Source organism: Leguminivora glycinivorella, chromosome 9 (genome assembly GCF_023078275.1).
Source record: "Leguminivora glycinivorella isolate SPB_JAAS2020 chromosome 9, LegGlyc_1.1, whole genome shotgun sequence".
In the NCBI taxonomy this organism is placed as follows: Eukaryota; Metazoa; Arthropoda; class Insecta; order Lepidoptera; family Tortricidae; genus Leguminivora; species Leguminivora glycinivorella.
The window spans coordinates 6,781,830-6,801,659 of NC_062979.1; the positions used below are offsets into that span (position 1 = coordinate 6,781,830).

General features: G+C 37.5%; 2 protein-coding genes across 3 annotated transcripts in view; one reads left to right on the plus strand and one right to left on the minus strand.

Moving 5' to 3' along the window:
• Window positions 1-19,830, plus strand: part of LOC125229299 — a 92,969-nt gene that overhangs the window by 65,014 nt on the left and 8,125 nt on the right. For both annotated transcript variants that reach the window (XM_048134100.1, XM_048134099.1), the window contains 2 exons: window positions 3,313-3,416; window positions 9,971-10,087. In XM_048134100.1, the coding sequence (XP_047990057.1) occupies window positions 3,315-3,416; window positions 9,971-10,087 (219 nt within the window). In that variant the 5' untranslated portion in view covers window positions 3,313-3,314. The remainder of the gene's footprint in view (window positions 1-3,312; window positions 3,417-9,970; window positions 10,088-19,830) is intronic.
• Window positions 7,845-8,985, minus strand: LOC125229301 (glycine-rich cell wall structural protein 2-like). Its single transcript, XM_048134101.1, has 2 exons — window positions 8,884-8,985; window positions 7,845-8,653 (listed from the first exon to the last, which is right to left on the minus strand). Exons 1-2 carry the CDS (start codon window positions 8,893-8,895, stop codon window positions 7,934-7,936), a joined length of 732 nt encoding a protein of 243 aa, XP_047990058.1. The 5' UTR covers window positions 8,896-8,985; the 3' UTR covers window positions 7,845-7,933.

A 19,830-nucleotide genomic window follows, 5' to 3' on the forward strand; every position in this document is an offset into this window, starting at 1 on the left:
ATGATCGTTATAACGACTAAAAATATATCAAAAAAAGTTATATCGATTGATACGCACCCGAGCTTTAAGGTACAGCGGGGAAAATCTCGACTGGGGGGCAATTTTTTCCATGTTTTAAATGTTTGCAATATTAAATAGAGTGTCCACCGGTTATATACGGTAGGCGTTTTCAGTGGATATATGTAGAACTCAACATCATAGTATAATAATGGAAAAATTGGATCAGTTACAATTATCCCCCAGTCGAGATTTGCCCCGCAGTACCTTACTCCATCTATTATTTATTCATTTTATAAATCATAATATGTATATGTTATTAATATGGGATATTTGACGTTCATAATGAAAATTAAAATAATTTTGAGATGTCAATTGTGTAGTGAATTTTTTATCATAAAACAAAAAATCTAATCTAATCACTCTAACATTTCTGAATTAATTTACATGAAATAACGTATGGAAATAGTTAACGGCACGAAAATGGACGTAGATATTAATAATTTATCATCATCCTACACAGTTGAAGTAACAGAACATATAATTAATAAAGAACACGGTTTAAAATACCCAATTTTTTTTAAATAAAAAATGCACCGGGCAGGCCTTTATATGAATTTTGCCAAATACTTAATCCTACCAGCTGCGCCATATAAAAAAGGGAAATACACGATCAATTCTAGAAATATTATTTATAAACTACCACCTGAGGCCCGTTTCTCAAAACTGAAAGTTACAAGTTACACGCGGAAGTCTCTTTCCAACTTGTATTGACTACCACTTGTAAATTGTAACTTGTATCTTCGAGAAAGGCCCGTGGACTAAACTTGGCATGAAATATGTAAAAGACTATTATTATTCTGTGCGATGTATTGAAATAAAACTACGGCATAGACAATACGAGTATAACAAAGAACATTTATTTTTCTGTCTGAGCTATAAATGATTAAAATGATTCTATCTTCTGTGGACTCTGTGGTGCCAAATCCGATTCAACAACGAGGCAAGGCAAGCCAGCCAGCCTAGCCAAAATGACAATCGTTGACATGGGACGCCGATGGAAACGCAGTCTGGCTCTGTCGCGCCAATATGGAAGTGATAAGGATAGCTAGCTACGATAACGATACTATCGTGAGCGTTTGTGCATTTGGCTACGTACCCAGAAATAATCCCTCCCAATCTAGCTCCGTATTAACCGTCTGGCGGAAGTCGAAACGCAAACGGTCAGAATGGAAATTAGTTTACGAAACTATTAGATTTTGTGATTCCAAGCGATATAATCCACGTTATGGAGGCAAATGGTTATTTCCAAAAGCATACGGGCATAAAATTTAAGTAGGTAGCTTGAATCAGGGGCGGCTCACTCCGCGATTCTATCGCCGCGCTACAAGTACATGCCGGTGGCCGCGAGTTCGCGGCCCATTCAGTGGTGACGACCTTCGTGCGGCGCATTAGAATTCAAGGTCGAGTGCTCGCGTGCGGTCCATTTGTTAATGTAGGTAAGAATTTAGAATGGCGGCATTTTGTGAACATCAAAAGAGTGAGCCTTCTGTACTTGTTCTATTATATATTCTGTGTTTGAATGTGGATTATACTGTGTGGTTAATTTTGCAGATGGTCATAAGCCTACAGTATAAGGTATTGCTTCCTTCCATCTACTTAGTCATCCTCCTTGCGTTATCGCGGCATTTGCCACGGCTCACGGGAGCCTGGGGTCCACTTTGACAACTACTCCCAAGATTTGGCGTAGGCACTAGTTTTACGAAAGCGACTCTGCCATCTGACCTTCCAACCCGAAGGGTAACTAAGGCTTTATTGGAATTAGTCCGGTTTCCTCACGATGTTTTCCTTCACCGAAAAGCGACTGGCAAATATCAAATGACATTTCGCACATAAAGTTCCGAAAAACTCATTAGTGCGAGCCGATTCTGTAAATTATTTATTATTTTCTGTAAATAAATGTATTCCTTTTATCTTTGCATTTTCCTCTAATATCTAGATTGTTATTATTCGTAACTAAAGGCTCCCTCTCACTAAGCGTCCCGCGAGCGTCAGCGTCGGGCCAACTGTATGGCAAATCCTGAAGTCTTATTCCGTGTAGTTGGCCAGACGCCTAGTGAGAGGGGGCCCTAAATCACTAACAGCATACGTTTATATAGGTATGTTATAGCTAAGCTAACCAGCCTTATAAGAGTTATAAGATTTCTTGAGGGATTTCATCCCTTCCGAGTGTTATCGCTTATCGCAGCCTATTCAGTCTAGACCTAGACATTGCGCCGGCCGTAGCTTCAGAAATTAGAGTAAGTTAGAGAGACTTTCAAGCGTCTGGTAAAAGTTACGGCCGGCGGAAATGGTCAGGAAATGATGATTATCAAATCCTTACAGTTACATATATAAAAATTAGCCTTGAGAATTTAAGGAAATTATTATTAATTTTAGTGTTTTTGAAAGAAAACCTTATAGCAAATAAATTACCGATGGGCCGAACTAGGTGGAAATATGAGACATTAAACGTCGATACAAATTCTACGTTATCCCAAAGTTTCATCCTTGAGAAAATGAGGAAGGTCTGGCGGTTCTGGGCTCTTAGTCCATTTAGGCGTTGTCAATACAAACGTTACCACTATTTATTCACCATTGTTTGTTATTTTTGAAGATACCCAACTAAAATATAAACCACTTTTACACCAAAAGGTTTAAGCAATAATTTCCCACGAATTAATTTTTACCGTTGGTAAAAATGGTTGGTTGGTGGTTGGCTCGCCACTAGTGGTGTCCGTTATTTTTTTCTTTATATATGACATCTTATTTCGATTTTTAATTTATAAGTATATAGTAGTGTGACTACTTAAAAACACAAATCTAAATATTTGTTAAAATAATTTGATTTGTTCCCATAGTTGCGTATAGATGGCAGCACCAGTCTCTCTAGCTATAACGTAAACCTGTAAAAGTTTCGTATAGGAGGTGCAAGCACCTACTGCTTGCCCTTTAAGTTGGTCAAAGACGCCTAGTCTTACAAATATGGCATATAGAAGAGATCGACGGCTGCCGCTGTGACGGGGTGGCCTAGGGGTTCATGGCGTTAGCCCGGATTGCTAAAGACGCCGGTTCGAATCTGGCCTTCGCCACTGGTGGTGTCCGTTATTTTTTCTTTAATATATGACATCTTATTTCGATTTTTAATTTATATATAGTAGTGTGACTACTTAAAAACACAAATCAAAATATTTGTTTAAATAATTTGATTTGTTCCCATAGTTGAGTACCGTTGGTATTTACAATGAAAAATATTAACGACAACATTTGTTGCAGAGATGGAAATCGCGCCCGAGGGGAAGAACTTTCGATTGGTAACGGAAGAGGAACTCCCGGCGGTTGGCGATGTGCTAGTGCAGTATATGCCTGAATCTCTTAAGGTATTTATTTATTATTCAAATAAGTTACACAACATAATAAGGGCCCATTTAGACGGTACGAGAACTCGCATACGAGTTTTATTACATGGCGATATGTGGTAGCTGTGCAATATTGTATGTGACAACAGCCCGCAATGTAAATCGCATGCGAGTTCGCACGCCGTCTAAATCAGGCCTAACAGTAGCTGTCACAAAACATAGTGCCAAGTTGTTGCCAAGGCACTGTAAACCTTAGAAATAAAACACAGCGCTTAAAAAAAAACAACATTCTATTTACGACGAAACAGCGTGGCTCCGTTGCGTCGTCTGACTCAGCGTAGGATTCGGCAGGTTCTTATTATACTTTTAATTTTTTTTTAATACCTACTGCGTAAGTAATAATATAGAACTTTTGTAACGGAAACCGAACTACCGGCGGTTGGCGATGTCTCAGCCACTCAATTGCTCTAAAATTTTCAGTGGACTCTATTGTCAAGTAAAATAAAAGTGACAGCTGGTAACTAGAGCTACCAAAAGCCAAGTCGTGTAGTGTATGCCTGTTGCTTAGGACTGGTTTTAGTTCAGGGAGCATTTTAGAGTTAAGCGGACGGGTCCGCGCACCGCGGACGACAACATCAACTCCATACAAATAAATTAGTCGTGCGGGTCGGTCCAAGCGGTCGGTCCGCGTGACAGTAAAACCATCCTAAGGTATCACACACTTTTTATAAATTCTAAATTCTTGATGTTCACACTATAAAGTAACGGATTCTAAAACGCGATTATCTCATTGCTCAGGTTATATACAGAGTGGGGCCTGTAAAAATTGAACTCTAGGCTATTCTCCTTATACTGATCAACATTTGTTCGGCGACTTTTAAAAATAACTTGTATTTTGATTTTTATCACCCTTGAAAGTTTTTTCTAAGAGGTAATGTATTGCGAATTCTGTTACGTCTAAAGTGTGACAGACAACGTCAATGACAACAATAATGGCAAACATTGAAGCTAATATTTATTTTGTATGAAAAATTAAAAATTTAAAGACTTCATAATTTTTAAAAGTCACTGAACAAATGTTGATCAGTATAAGGAGAATAGCCTACAGTTCAATTCTTCGCCTTTGTTACAGGCCCCACTCTGTATGTTACGAAGTGTAGTTTCACTTCCATTGTGAAGAAAATAGATAAGCTTATCATAATTGGGTAGTAAGTGTTCTAGTTTTCCTTTGACGTAGGTATAACAAATTAACATTCAGTGCACAGTTCTTCTATTGAGAAAAGTTTTCTGTTAACCCAAATTCCAGACCTTTCTTCAGCAAAGAGATCAACAGATAAACTACACAAGTCCCAGACAAAGAACGAAAGCTCAACCGGCCTTCTAGCCAAACGCACAATCATTAACGCTCCTTGGGGTATCGTAGTTATGACCTATCTATCTATCTCTATCGCTCTGTGCGCTCGTATTATTTAGTGTGACAGAGCCAGAGGCAGTTTTAGTGTCACGCAGACCGTCCGCGCGGAACGATCCACACTAATTTGAATGAAGTTAATGTTGTCGTCCGCGCGGACCGTGGCTTTACTCTAAAACGCTCCCTGGCCCCGTAGCCGAATGGCATTTCTGCGACGCCAAACGCCGCGGAAATGCTGTCTGGCTCTGTCGCGTCAATTCGCACGAGCGATAGATTGCATTTCTGCGGCGTTTGAAATGCCATTCGGCTACGGGGGCCTGAACTTATATATTAGTCCGATACGGATTGCTCCGCGCGGTCGGTCCGCGTGACACTAAAACCAGCCTAAGTGCGTTTTCATATTATCCGATCCGATATCGGATGTAGGACTATCGGTCCCATACATTTAGGTCGCCATTTTTGATTTTTGCCTTTGAAATCCTTCCGACATCCGATATCGGATCGGATAATGTGAAAACGCACTAAACGATTGTGCTTTTTGCTAGAAGCCTAGGACAGAAATAATTAATGTCTGACTATTTATAAGAGATCTAGATAACTCTAGATAACTCAAGGCTCTTGGAATCCGAAATTACATTCCTTGTAAGGAATGGAGCGTAAAAGACAAAGATAGGACTTCGGCTTATTGTTCAAAAGACTAGTTGTCATTGAAAATACTAGTTCTAGAATACATAATACTTGTATTATATATTCTATTGTTCTACTTCTAATTCGGTTTATAGCATGAGATTTTATTAATTTTTTTTCTTTGTCTTTCGGTAGTCTGTAGCCAAGAGTAAGCCCATTCATTATAAAAAAACCGGCCAAGAGCCAGCAGCGTGTCGGGCCACGCTCAGTGTAGGGTTCCGTAGTTTTCCGTATTTTTCTCAAAAACTACTGAACTTATCAAGTTCAAAATAATTTTCCTAGAAAGTCTTTATAAAGTTCTACTTTTGTGGCTTTTTCATATTTTTTAAACATATGGTTCAAAAGTTAGAGGGGGGGACGCACTTTTTTTTCCTTTAGGAGCGATTATTTCCGAAAATATTAATATTATCAAAAAACGATCTTTGTAAACCCTTATTCATTTTTAAATACCTATCCAACAATATATCACACGTTGGGGTTGGAATGAAAAAAAAAATCAGCCCCCACTTTACATGTAGGGGGGGTACCCTAATAAAACATTTTTTTCCATTTTTTATTTTTGCACTTTATTGGCGTGATTGATATACATATTGGTACCAAATTTCAGCTTTCTAGTGCTAACGGTTACAGAGATTATCCGCGGACGGACGGACGGACAGACGGACAGACAGACATGGCGAAACTATAAGGGTTCCTAGTTGACTACGGAACCCTAAAAAGGAGGGAATTTTTTTTAAATATTAATTTAAGAAAAATACTGTTTTTAAAGCGTCAAAGCTTCTATCGACCTCGCGTAAATTTCACTTTTTAATCAAGCTGGAACGTAATGCTATTTAATTAAAAACACGATCAGACGATCACTAATTTACTTTTTACGCAAATTAATCGTACCCGACTCGCGCGCAGCACCACGCCCCGGGCAGGAGCACGCGCGGCCAGCACCTGCTGGTCGTGCCGGCGCGGAGACTGGCTAAGGTTCGAGGGTCACTCGGTGTACTCGGCCCTAAATTATACAACTGCCTTCCAGCTGACACGATAAACGCGCCTAGTGATGCAGTCTTTAAAAATAAACTAAAAACCATCTTGCTGAACATGACGTGTTATACAGTCGATGAATACTTTGAACGGATTTCATTGCCCCACTCATAGTAGCAAACAAAATGGAATTTTATAATATTAATTATGTTTTGTTATAATAATATTGATTATGTTTTATTATTAATTATTTATAACTAATTGACATGTAAAAATGTATTACTTTTTACCAATAAATGTCTGAATCTGAAAATCTGAATTTGAATCGATTGAAATGACAGGCCCGCCAGCCAAAATCTCCCAATAACCGCTTCTTTCGTTATCATCGATTATTCCTGGGCTGGGATTAGACTGGCTGGCTAAACTAAGAAGTTGGACTGGGAACACGTTTGAAATTCTGCTACCTCTAGTGTACATTTACACAATGTGTACGGAGCCGTGAGCTTATGTATTGTGTCCTTTGGTAGTTAGCTACTTTTACATAACTTCTACTGACTTTTTGTACGAGGTAGGGCATAGCGAATGATATTCCGCTTCGTGTGGGACAGCACAGCGGATATCATCTCGATCGAATCTAGAGCAGAGCCCAACTGGGGAAGTACCTCCGCCTAACAGAAGACCACAGCGAAATAGCACTAGACCCTAGTCATAGTGTTGTGTTCCTGTCGGTGAGTAAGGCTGCTAGAGCTCAACGAGGGTGCGGTGTGCTGGTGACGGAAGGATCTACGGAACTAATTTGTTCCGTCTATTGTCCTTTGAGTCGTCGGCAACCCAAACCCTCCTTGGAACTTGTACACTCCTTTTTGCTGGGTACTTAACGCAGCAAAAAGGAGTGTACTCGTACAGGTTTCTTATGGGTTTCAGGCGCCCATAGGTAACGGTGACCGCTTTCTATCAGCCGGACCGTATACTTGTTTGCCATCGACGTAGTATAAAAGAAATACTGAGTCACTAAAGCAATAGATAGTCTAAATACATACATACATACAATCACGCCTGTATCCCATAAAGGGGTAGGCCGAGCACATGAAACTACTAAAGCTTCAGTGCCACTCTTGGCAAATAAGAGGTTGAAAGAAAACGAAACTGTGACATTGCAGTGACAGGTTGCCAGCCTCTCGCCTACGCCACAATTTAACCCATATCCCACAGTCGCCTTCTACGACACCCACGGGAAGAAAGGGGGCGGTGAAATTCTTAACCCGTCACACCACATAGTCTAAATGGTTTTATCCAAAAATGATTTAATCTTACTTTTATTGTACCAGATTCTAGAAAATCCATATTACACATGTATGAAAACATTGAAACAAAAGTTATTTACAAAAGTCGTTTATTGAATTTTAATACAAAATATCACAAAACACAAATTCACAAAATTGCACTTATTTCGTTGAGGTAGTTTTCACCAGCCAGCGTTGGCGTAGTTGGCACCGTAAGCGTCGATTTTGTAGGAGCCCTGATTGTAGACATTACCGTAGACACCAGAGCCATACGCCCCGGGGCCGTACGCCCCAGCGCCATACGCCCCAGCGCCGTACGCCCTAGCGCCATACGCCCCAGCGCCGTACGCCTCAGCGCCATACGCCCCAGCGCCATACGCCCCAGCGCCATACGCCCCAGCGCCATACGCGCCATGAGCATTAACGGTGGGAGGATGTGCCACACTGACCTGGTACTCTGACACCACAGCGCCGTTCCGGCCAAGGTTACCGTGGCCGAGAGCAGAGTTATAACCAAGACTAGCGCCATGGCCAAGATTGCTGTAACCCAATCCGTTTCCATATCCAAGACCGCCATGGGCTAAATCAGCGCCAAGTCCGTTGCTGTACCCAAGGCCTGTGGCATGACTAAGGCCAAGTCCATTGCTGTAGCCTAAACCCGTTCCATGGCCAAGTCCGCCAAGACCCGCTGCATAGCCAAGACCCGCGCCGTATCCGACACCAGCATTTGCGGTGGGAGGTTGGGAGATGCTGTATTTGTATTCCGATACAAGGCCGTTAGGTCCCAGGTTACCACGTCCGAGTCCTGCATGACCGGCGTAGCCAAGACCTGCCAAGCCAGAGAGGCCAATTGCGTTACCGCCAGCACGGGCAAGGCCGAATAGGCAAGCGATCAGGGCGACCTATTAACAAAGAATCCATTATTGAAATCCTATTAAAAGGATTCCTATTTTAATGTCACTTTAGAAATAGGGGTAAAAAGGAACACGCAAAAGTGATTAATTAACAGTTGGATTAGACTTGCTTCAAACTGAATTTAAGGTACTTATATTAAACTCTGAAATTACTAATTTATTTTTCATTTAAAACTTTAGGCCTTATTCTGTAAGACATTTTAAAAGAGTTTTATTACCTTGGAGTACATGTTGTTATTTTTCAGTTGAGATTCGAATGATTTCTGAGTTCGTTACTTCGTCTTTTATATGCAGTATATTTAGATGAATACTCCAGTGTTAGTCAAGATGCTATCCAAAATCTTAACGATCCGTGACGAGAATTTTTTGCACCTAGAGTCAGATATCAGCCTGCCGGTTATCATGATATGTCTAATTATGAACGATTTCGTAATAAACATGTTGTGATATTTCAAACACTTGCCCTTGAATTTACTAATTAAGATTTGGACTATTTAATTAACGGTTTGTAAAAGAATTATTACTTGAAATGTATTCGGCATTGTTTCGATGCAATTGTATTACAAGATATAGTAATATTAGACCGCGTTGCACATTAGTATTTCAGACTTTTAAAAGTCTAGACGTATTGTTGATGAAGCAATTTTATATCCTATTGTTTAATAACTGGAATTTGGGTAAACCAGATAGTTAAATTGCTACAAACATTTAGACTATGTAAAATTAATTCTAATTGTTCCTATTTTATATAAAATTAACCGTAACCCTAAATGTAGGTTTTATTCAAGTTTAATTTATTACATGCCATTACAAGCCATTTGTACAGTTGGCTGTTTATATTACTTTAAATAACTAAAAAATTGTATTCTATAAAAACTCGAAATAAATCTTTACGTTAAACGTCAGATGAAGTTGATTTTATTTCTACCTATTTTAGGCACTGGTCCCACCAAACGCGGGTAAGCGATGAACTAGATCGGCCATAGAAACAAACAAAAGATAGTTGCTCCCGTGTAAATAAAAGAGAGAGCGAGCGGTTTAGTTCATCGTTCGGCGACGAACTATAACTAGCTCACGCTATGATGCCGTGTCTTGCGTGGGACCGTCGCCATCGCATCGTCTACTTCCATATCGATAAGGTTTGATTTCGTATGCGTCGCATCGCCGTCGCGCGACCATCGCGCGACCGTCGCCCACGCAAGCCACGGCGTGACCGCGTCTCGCTTCGCCATCGCTTACTCGTATTTAGTGTTACCAGTGCCTTAGTAGATTCTTGCAAATAACGAGTGTGTTTTCTGTCCACAGTTTCACCAGACGATTCAAACATATCTAAACAACAAGGTGTGGGACTTCCATTTTTATGTCGCGAAGAATTGGCCTGAGGACCCAATTTGCCTACACTTCCCCGGATGTACTGGATCGGTAAGATTATTTTATTCTCTCATCATCTCATCAACATAGTACATTACATCAGAGGCCGGGAAAATGAGGATTTCCGGCCAAGTGGGTATATACCGGATAGGGATACGAGGCCGGGAATCCGTTTTCACGCTGAGGCCTGTATAGTGCTTTTCTCAAACATACAATGAAATAAAATAAAAAATGCTCTAAAGGACAATATTTTATAAAAAAAGTTACTTTGCAGGCCTAGGCCTAAAAAATAATATGAAATCCCTTTACAGTCCTCTCGAGTTGTTGCGCCCAAAAAGCGATACTTCCCAGCCCATTTTAAGGAACGTAAAGACAATATTTCATTGTACGTTGAGAAAAATGTATTTTAATCTCCGGTGCTAAAGAGGGATATTATCTTTAATCCATAATTCCATAATCCATACTAATATTATAAATGGGAAAGTGTGTGTGTCAGTTTGTTTGCCGTCTTTCACGGCAAAACGGAGCGACGAATTGACGTGATTTTTTAAGTGGAGATAGTTGAAGGGATGGAGAGTGACATAGGCTACTTTTTCTCTTTCTAACGCGAGCGAAGCCGCGGGCCGAAGCTAGTAATATTATAAATTGAAAGTGTGTGTGTCTGTTTGTTTGTCCGTCCTTCACGGGAAAACGAGGCGACGAGTTGTCGTAATTTTTTAAGTGTAGATAGTTGAAGGGATGGAAAGTGACATAGGCTACTTTTTGTCTCTTTCTACCGTGAGCGAACCCGCAGGCAAAAGCTAGTATTATATGTTTGATGGCAATTTCCACCTGTAGGATTTTTGTTGACCTCTCATGTGATCATGTGATCGTGAGATAACTTCCATTTCTACTATCCCAAGTGCGTATAACTTCCATTGATGTGGTGAACAATACAAATCTCTCAACCAATTCACAAGATTGTAAGCCAGTGGATAACCAACAGTCACCAGATAAATTGAACATGCTGGAAGAAAATAAATGCACCAGAACTCCAAAATCTACTGTTATAGAGTTGAAAGACCCGCCGATAACTACAACTCCCTCAAACAGTTTACAAAAAAGAGAAATGCTTTTGCCACCTAAACTTTGTATAATCAGTAGTAATAATAAAAATTCTGTACTAAAAACGGCGGAAAAAGCTTTACATAATTACGACATTTGTCATTATCTCATTTCCGGCGGAAGCATCTCACAACTACTGGAGGACATCGAGAATAAGCTTAATTCTTTCACTATGAACGACATTTGTTTTGTTATATTGGGAAACGAAGACTTTAGTGTGACACAGGACTATCATAAAATCGTAACTAATTAGGGATAAACTTTTGTTAATAAAGCATACTAACGTAATTATATGTACTCCAACTTATCTGCTAAAAGACTATTGCTATTTGTTTAACAAACGTATAGAACATTTCAATAACTTATTGTATAAAGATATAATGAAATTTGAATATGCATATTTGTTAGATTCGAATAAAAGCTTAGAATACTCAACGAAACACTTCTGTAAACGATCAGGACATATAAATAACAAAGCACTATCAATCATTTTCGAAGCTCTACAGGATTATATTGGTATTATTTACCTCAATCAGAGATCGCTCATTTTTTAGACCACAGACCTCTTTTAGTTACAACACCGTAGATAGTACGTCTGATGATTCTGTTTACTTAAGAGTTTATTACCAGAACCTATGTGGTGTTACTAACAAAAAGGATGAGTTAGAATTATACTTGTATTCTTTACCGCATGACCAGCACTATGTTTGCATAAGTGAGCATTTCCTTAGCGCTGACTCGGCTCCTCTTTTTAGCCTAGAAGAGTTTAATCTGGTATCCTTTAACACCAGGACTAAGAAAAAGAGAGGAGGTTCACTAATCTTAGGGCGCAAAAATAGAAGGTACCAAGAACTTGCTGTATGTAAAAAAATGTATAAAGAAGAGACTTTCGAGGTGTGTGGTGTGAGGGATTGTGAATCAAATATCAATATAATATGTTGTTACCGGAATCCAATAGATGCAAATTATGATTGTTTTATAAGCCGACTTGAACAGATGTTGGAATACTTTTTTAACAAAGATTGTATTATTTGTGGGGACTTTAATATCAATATATTAAAGGAGGATAAAAGAACTGATGAATTTCTGTCCTTGCTAGCCTCATATAATTTTAGAAATTTAATATCAACTGTTACGTTTACACGTAACGAGACTAATTCTTGCTTAGACAACGTTTTGACCAATTTGCCATCTCAACGTGTGCCCACACCATTAGTGGATCACAATGGTCTGGCTGATGGACATGCAGCCATTCTAAGCACGTTCACTTCCAATAAAGTAAGCCCCTGTGTGACTGGTAAACCTTTTTACAAAAAATATCTCTGGAAGACGGTCAGAAAGTTTAACTGCAAATCTAAACTGCAGTTCAGAAAAAAAGTTGCCTCTGAAGATTGGTTAAACAAGGGTTTAAATTGCTTTGTAGACAAGTTTAACCATATTTTTAAGGATTGTTTTAAAAAAAGAAAATAAAGGTACCACTAGATAAATGTTCTAAAATAAATTGGATCACTAAGGGTATCAAGGTATCGAGTGCTATGAAACGTATACTTGTGACTCACAAAAATGCGACATCGGTAACTATAACGAACTACAGAAAAAGGTACATTCAGATTTATAACCGGGTTATAAGAAATGCAAAAAGATTGACAATACAGGCACAAATAGAAAAATCAAAAGACTCATGTAAGGAAATTTGGAAAGTCGTACAGAAATCCAGAAACAAGGGTACAGATAATCAAAAAGAGAACTTAAGTTTAAAAATAGATACAGATAATGGATTGGCAAAAATGGTTAATGACCCTGATAGTGTGTGTTCTGTTTTTCTGGATCAGTTTACTCAAAAAAGCGACACGATCGATACTTCTTACAACGCCTTGTCCCTACTAAATTCTCATGCTACAAAAGTAGTTAAGGACATGCCGTTCGACAGGGTTCATCCTTTGGAAATCCATTCCATTATAAAACAGCTTAAACCTAAAACTTCATGTGGATATGATGAATTACCTATTGCCATTTTCAAAGATAATATTGATATTCTAGCTGAACCATTAGCATATTTCTTTAATCAATGTATAGATAATGGCATCTTTCCAGATCAGTTTAAAGTAGCGAAGGTCATTCCAGTCTATAAAAACCGGCCAAGAGCGTGCCGGGCCACGCTCAGTGTAGGGTTCCGTAGTTTTCCGTATTTTTCTCAAAAACTACTGAACCTATCAAGTTCAAAACAATTTTCCTAGAAAGTATTTATAAAGTTCTACTTTTGTGATTTTTTTCATATTTTTTAAACATATGGTTCAAAAGTTAGAGGGGGGACGCACTTTTTTTTTTTTCCTTTAGGAGCAATTATTTCCGAAAATATTAATATTATCAAAAAACGATCTTAGTAAACCCTTATTCATTTTTAAATACCTATCCAACAATATATCACACGTTGGGGTTGGAATGAAAAAAAATATCAGCCCCCACTTTACATGTAGGGGGGGTACCCTAATAAAACATTTTTTTCCATTTTTTATTTTTGCACTTTGTTGGCGTGATTGATATACATATTGGTACCAAATTTCAGCTTTCTAGTGCTAACGGTTACTGAGATTATCTGCGGACGGACGGACGGACGGACGGACGGACGGACGGACGGACGGACGGACGGACGGACAGACAGACATGGCGAAACTATAAGGGTTCCTAGTTGACTACGGAACCCTAAAAAAGGTTCCAAAGTGGACCCAAAAAACTACAGGCCAATCTCTGTACTGCCAACATTATCCAAATTGCTGGAGAGAATTATGAAGGACAGGTTAACCAAGCACCTATATTTAAATAAAATACTATCTGAAAGGCAGTTTGGTTATCAAAAAAGTAGAGGTACTAAGGATGCCATTGGCACTCTGGTCGAGGACATAGTTTGTAAATTAAACGATAAACGAAAGGTTGCGGGCTTGTTTCTGGACCTGAGCTCTGCTTTTGACTTAGTGGACCATAAAATCCTATTGGCCAAACTGGAATTCTATGGAGTCAAAGGTAACGTGTTATCATTGTTCCAATCTTACCTTCAAAATAGGTATCAATTTGTTGAAATAAAATGGACTCAAGATAACATAGAAAGTACTCATAGGTCCAGAATGACTAGATTGACAAGGGGTGTTCCACAGGGCTCCATCCTAGGCCCAATATTCTTTATAATTTTCACAAATGATTTAATTTACTACATGAACAGTAAACTTCCTGATAGTCAACTTGTTATCTTTGCAGACGACACTAATGCGGTTATATCAGCTGATAACGTCGCTGAACTCAATGATAGAGTAAATAAGGCCTTACAGCTTTTTCACACTTGGTTCAGTACCAATAAATTAAAACTTAACTGCAGTAAAACAAATGCCCTGCAATTCACAACGACGGCAAACAGTAAGGATAAGCTGCACTTGGTGTCGAATGGGACTAACATCCATCAAGTGCAATCTGTGAAATTTCTAGGCGCATTTATAGATTCAGACTTAAATTGGAAAGATGAGCTATCGTCAGTGGTAAATTCAATAAGTTCAGCCTGCTACGCACTTAGAAGTTTGAGAGATCAACTACAACTGGCACAACTCGTTATGGTTTACTATGCGCTAGTTGAATCGAGACTACGTTATAGTATTAAGTTCTGGGGCAATAGCTACCAATACAATTGCCAATCGGCGTTTGTAGCCCAGAAAAGGGCCATAAGAGTCATAGCACGAATATCGCAGCAAATGTCTTGTAAGAACTACTTCTCAGAGTTTCGTATTTTGACTGTACCCGGCCTGTACATTCTTATAGTGCTAAGTGATTTGGTAAAGTCCTTAAATGAAATTGAAAGTTCAGAGCAACAGGAGGCTCGTCTTTCTTCAAGAAGAAAAGACTTGCCACTAACCGTGAAATCCAATCTCAAGGTATTTAAACACTCAGCAGGTTACCAGTCTATTGTCTTATTTAATAAATTGCCAATTGAATTGAAGTCTCTCACAAGTGCTAACTTGTTTAAAAATAAATTGAAAGCTTTTCTTTTACGTAAATGTTTTTATTCTGTGGATGAATATATGTTGGATGACGATACAAGATATTAATATATTATTCTTACACTTATGACATTCCGAAAAAAAAAAAATTGTAAATTTTATTGTAAAAACCTTAATGTCAATTATGTAATTAGTGTATTTTTTTTTAATTTAATGATTATTATGTAAGAAATGTTATTTTATTAATATTTGATGTAAATATGTGTATAGGTTAAGTTATCCATAGGTAAAGTTCACACACAATGTATATTGTTATATTGAAATAAATAAATTGAAAATTGAAATTGAAATTGAAATATAACCACATTTTTATCTGAAATAGAATCAAGACTGAAATAATAATTAAATCCAATTTAGTAAACATTATATTTATAGGAATCAATCTTATATAGTAGCATAGGAATAATTAAGAAATACTTATAAAATAAACAGTATAATCTCAAAACTTCAGAGGTTACAAGCTTAATGTTCCGATAAAGTTCATTGTATCAGCGCAAGTGACCCACAAGGATCAAGAAACTTTCAAAAGATAAGTATCAAGTAGAAGTTACTGTATTTAACGTTATAGAAAGTTCCTGTTCAGTCTTGTTTAATACTTTCAATGCCAGGCTGTTTTCCTTTAGAAAATTAACGAGAAACTTATAAACACCTAGCCTTTACATAATCCAGTAATATTATAAATGGGAAAGTGTGTGTATCTGTTTGTTTGTCCGTTTTGCACGGCAAAACGGAGCGACGAATTGACGTGATTTTTTAAGTGGAGATATTTGAAGGGATGGAGAGTGACATAGGCTACTTTTTGTCTCTTTCTAACGTGAGCGAAGCCGCGGGCAAAAGCTAGTTATTAATAAAGAGCAAAGCTTTTACAAATCATTGTCAAATAGCAGTTGTCATCTTATTAATGATAATGATACACACAACAATAAAAGAAACAAATGAAATGAATTATTAGCAAGAGTCGGGAAAACGTCCGTCATTTAGAAAATTTTGACTTAGGTACAAAAACACCTTCAAAGTCACGCTCACGCTTATAAACAACCTGAACATGTCCAACTATTGATCTCTTTGCTCAAGCAAAAGTTTTACAGTGCGCCAACTATTTTTAATGAAAATAACCTTACAAACACACAAATCTTCCAAACTGATTCCATGTTATAGATCTTTAATCAAAAAACGTGTCTTTAACTTACCAATCCCCGAAGTACGTTCCGCTTTTGGGAAGCGTTTTGGAGAACGAATCCGATCAACTACTTACAACGCCATTCTTAAACACTGCAACATTAAAGACTGCACCATGACAGAAGCAAAAAAAACTCTTATCTCAATTTTTACTTTCCCTCACTTATGCCGAGACAGAAGATATTTTAGTTAATGTTCTTTAAATCTTGTTTTTTTTTATACATTTCAAAAGCATGTAGGTACTTAAATTGTAACTGGTTCCCCGCGATACAGGCGTAGCCTAGTGCGGAGACCTCTGTCATATCTGTTATACATTTTATGGGCAATAAAGTTATTCTTATTCTTATTCTTAACACTTTCGAAACCGGGCTCTACGCGGCGCTACGACATTTTCGCTACATACGGGTTTCCCCATGTAATCGGCTACGCTTCTACGAGCGGTGTGCCCGACAGTCGGGTTCTTGGTAGCGAAAGTGTTAAGTTATATTATAAACACAAGCACAAGTTAATCCGTAAAAAATGAGATATGTTACAGGTAATCCATGGAAGCCCTTGATTTGTCGCGTCTTTTCCAACGGGATTCTAAAACCAAGGGTTCCAAGGATAATAAGATTTTTGGAGGTTCAAGTAATAAGGCCTGTACTATAATAAGGCCTACCTGGAAAGTAATGTACCTACCTACTTACAACAAAGTAACCATTTTCGTTATTAAACTTCACAACAAGTTCAATATAAACGGTCTTTTGCGAAAAGTATTTTCGGTATGGCACCAATAAATTACCAAACAACATAAGTATACTAGAATCAGGTGACATATTAGATTAAAAAAGTTTATTTAATTTTTTGGCAAGGAAAGCCTACTATTATATTAAAGAATTTCTCTCCGATTCTGAATTGTAGATGTATCACTTAGATCAGGTTTAGTCTTAGGTCTTATTTGTTTTATATTTGCTGCAATCACTACAAAAATATTTGTATGCCTAAAGTCAACTCCATGTAAGATCTTGTAATTATGTACTTATGTTTACAAATAACATATTTATATATTTATGAACTTTCTTTTATATTAGACAAGCTTATAAAATGATATAATTAAAGCCTAACAATAATCCTATAAATAAATTATATCGTATACGAGTATATTTCTCAACACTGACGTCTGAAGTTCTAAAATAAACACAGCATAGGTTAATCCGTTAAAAATGAGATACGCGAGAGGTAATGCGCGAGCTCTCGACTTGTCGTGTCTTTTCAAGCGAGATTCCCGCCAAGGGTTTTCTCGAGTGTGGGCTTTGCGAGAAAACTTTACCTTTTCAAGCTCGTACTTTGATTTTGTCTTTTATGGTTTATCTTCGTTGTAGAGTTTAATTAGGTCTATCGGTTTTTTGTCGTGTCGTTTTTGTATACACCCTAGATGGTGTCCTATCGTTTGACCAAAACTTGTTTAGGAAATTGACACTTGACAACCAACTACTGGGAAAATTATATTTTGGCAAATCTTCACTTTACAAAAACATTTTTGACAAATTATTCTCATAACCAAATATTTGACTTATAAAATAACATTTTATAAGGGATATATTTTTGACAAATTAATATTTAACAAATAACTTAACTAATAAACCTACCATTAGCCTAAAAATGTTTGCTGTAATGTATTATTTGACAAGTGAATGTGTAATAGTAATTTATAATATGGGTCAAATGAAACATATAATAGCGAATCAAATAGTAGTAGTAATAGTAGTAGTAGTGACCCCTCTATGCCGAACCTCGAAGAAATATTAAACAATTTACCAAACCAAGGCGAATTACGTAACTCCGAACGCGAACCCTATACTGTACTGCCATTTCCCAATAATGAAAAGACTTACTATTTCTTATTCACAAAAATAAATCACTACGAGGAAACAAATTATAAATCTATTTTTAACCTGCTCATGTCCTTACGAGATATCATTTTACAAAACAATCCCACACTCACCGACTTAGCGATATCAGATTTCACAGAGCCATTCACAAAAATCTCTTACAGCAAAATATATAACATGATTTCCTTTATCTTCCATAATACAAACATAAAAATACACATATACAAGAACAAAACGATATACCCTACCCCAGCCGAAGTCCCTCAAATTCTTAAAGAAAATTAGTCTAGTCTAGTGAGTAACGTCTAGCTGTTTAATTAGCTCTTAAAATCCTTGTAATATTTAGTGGTGTTGAACGGTATAATAAATAAGTGCTGTAAATTGAATTTTGAGTTTTGTTTGGAAGAGACTCCCCCGGAAGCTGCCCTATAACAAATTGAAATGTTTCATAGAAAATCTTTACAATATTTTTTTACTCAGTCCCTGTTTTTTTGGAATGCTACTACAAAGTAGATTTGGTTAGAACTGTAAACCTCACAAAACCGAAGTAATACTAGAAAAGTGGGTTAGCTTAGGTTAGAACTGTGACCCTCACAAAACCGAAGTAATACTAGAAAAGTGGGTTAGGTTAGGTTAGAACTGTGACCCTCACAAAACCGAAGTAATACTAGAAAAGTGGGTTAGGTTAGGTTAGTACTGTGACCCTCACAAAACCGGAGTAATACTAGGAATGTGGGTTAGGTTAGGTTAGAACTGTGACCCTCACAAAACTGATATAAGAAAAGTGGGTCAGCTTAGGTTAGAACTGTGACCCTCACAAAACCGAAGTAATACTAGAAAATTTGGTAAATGTATCAATTTGTCAAACATACTATTAGGTAACATGAAAAATATACAATTGATAGTTTATTAAGTAACACATTGTACTAATGTATTAGTTACTAAATGATTATTTTGTCAAGTAAGTTTTTGTAAAATGATACATATTAGGAATAACATATTTGCCAATTACTATATTGATGAAACGTTTTTTGTAAAATGAACATTTGCTAAAATTGTTTTGGTCAAACATTAGTGAACCATAAATTCACCATGCACTTTTTGCAGCTACGGATAAATTGAATAGCTTTATCCGTAGCTGCAAAAAGTGCATGGAGAAATTATGAATTGATTCATAATTAATTATTAATTCATAAATAATAATTTAAATAATCTTGTTTATCGATCGTTCTGGATGGTAACGTTGTACTACTTATTTACGGGGCTTTTTAAGTGTTCATTATCATGTTTTAATAAAATATTTTTAACTACAACATTTATAAGTGTTAAATAAATCAAGCTGTCCCATAATTTACTACCAAAATGTGAGGGGCTTAAGGACTAAAACGTCGATATTTTACAGAAACTTATGCTTAGCTAGCTACGATATAATTATGTTGACCGAAACGTGGCTTTTGGACGGGGTCCTAGATAATGAGCTATTTGATGACCGATATATGATTTGGAGACGTGATCGTGACGCAGCACTGACCGGTCAAGGTCGTGGCGGTGGCGTGCTCATTGCTGCTCGCAGGGACCTGGCCGTGATACCACGCCC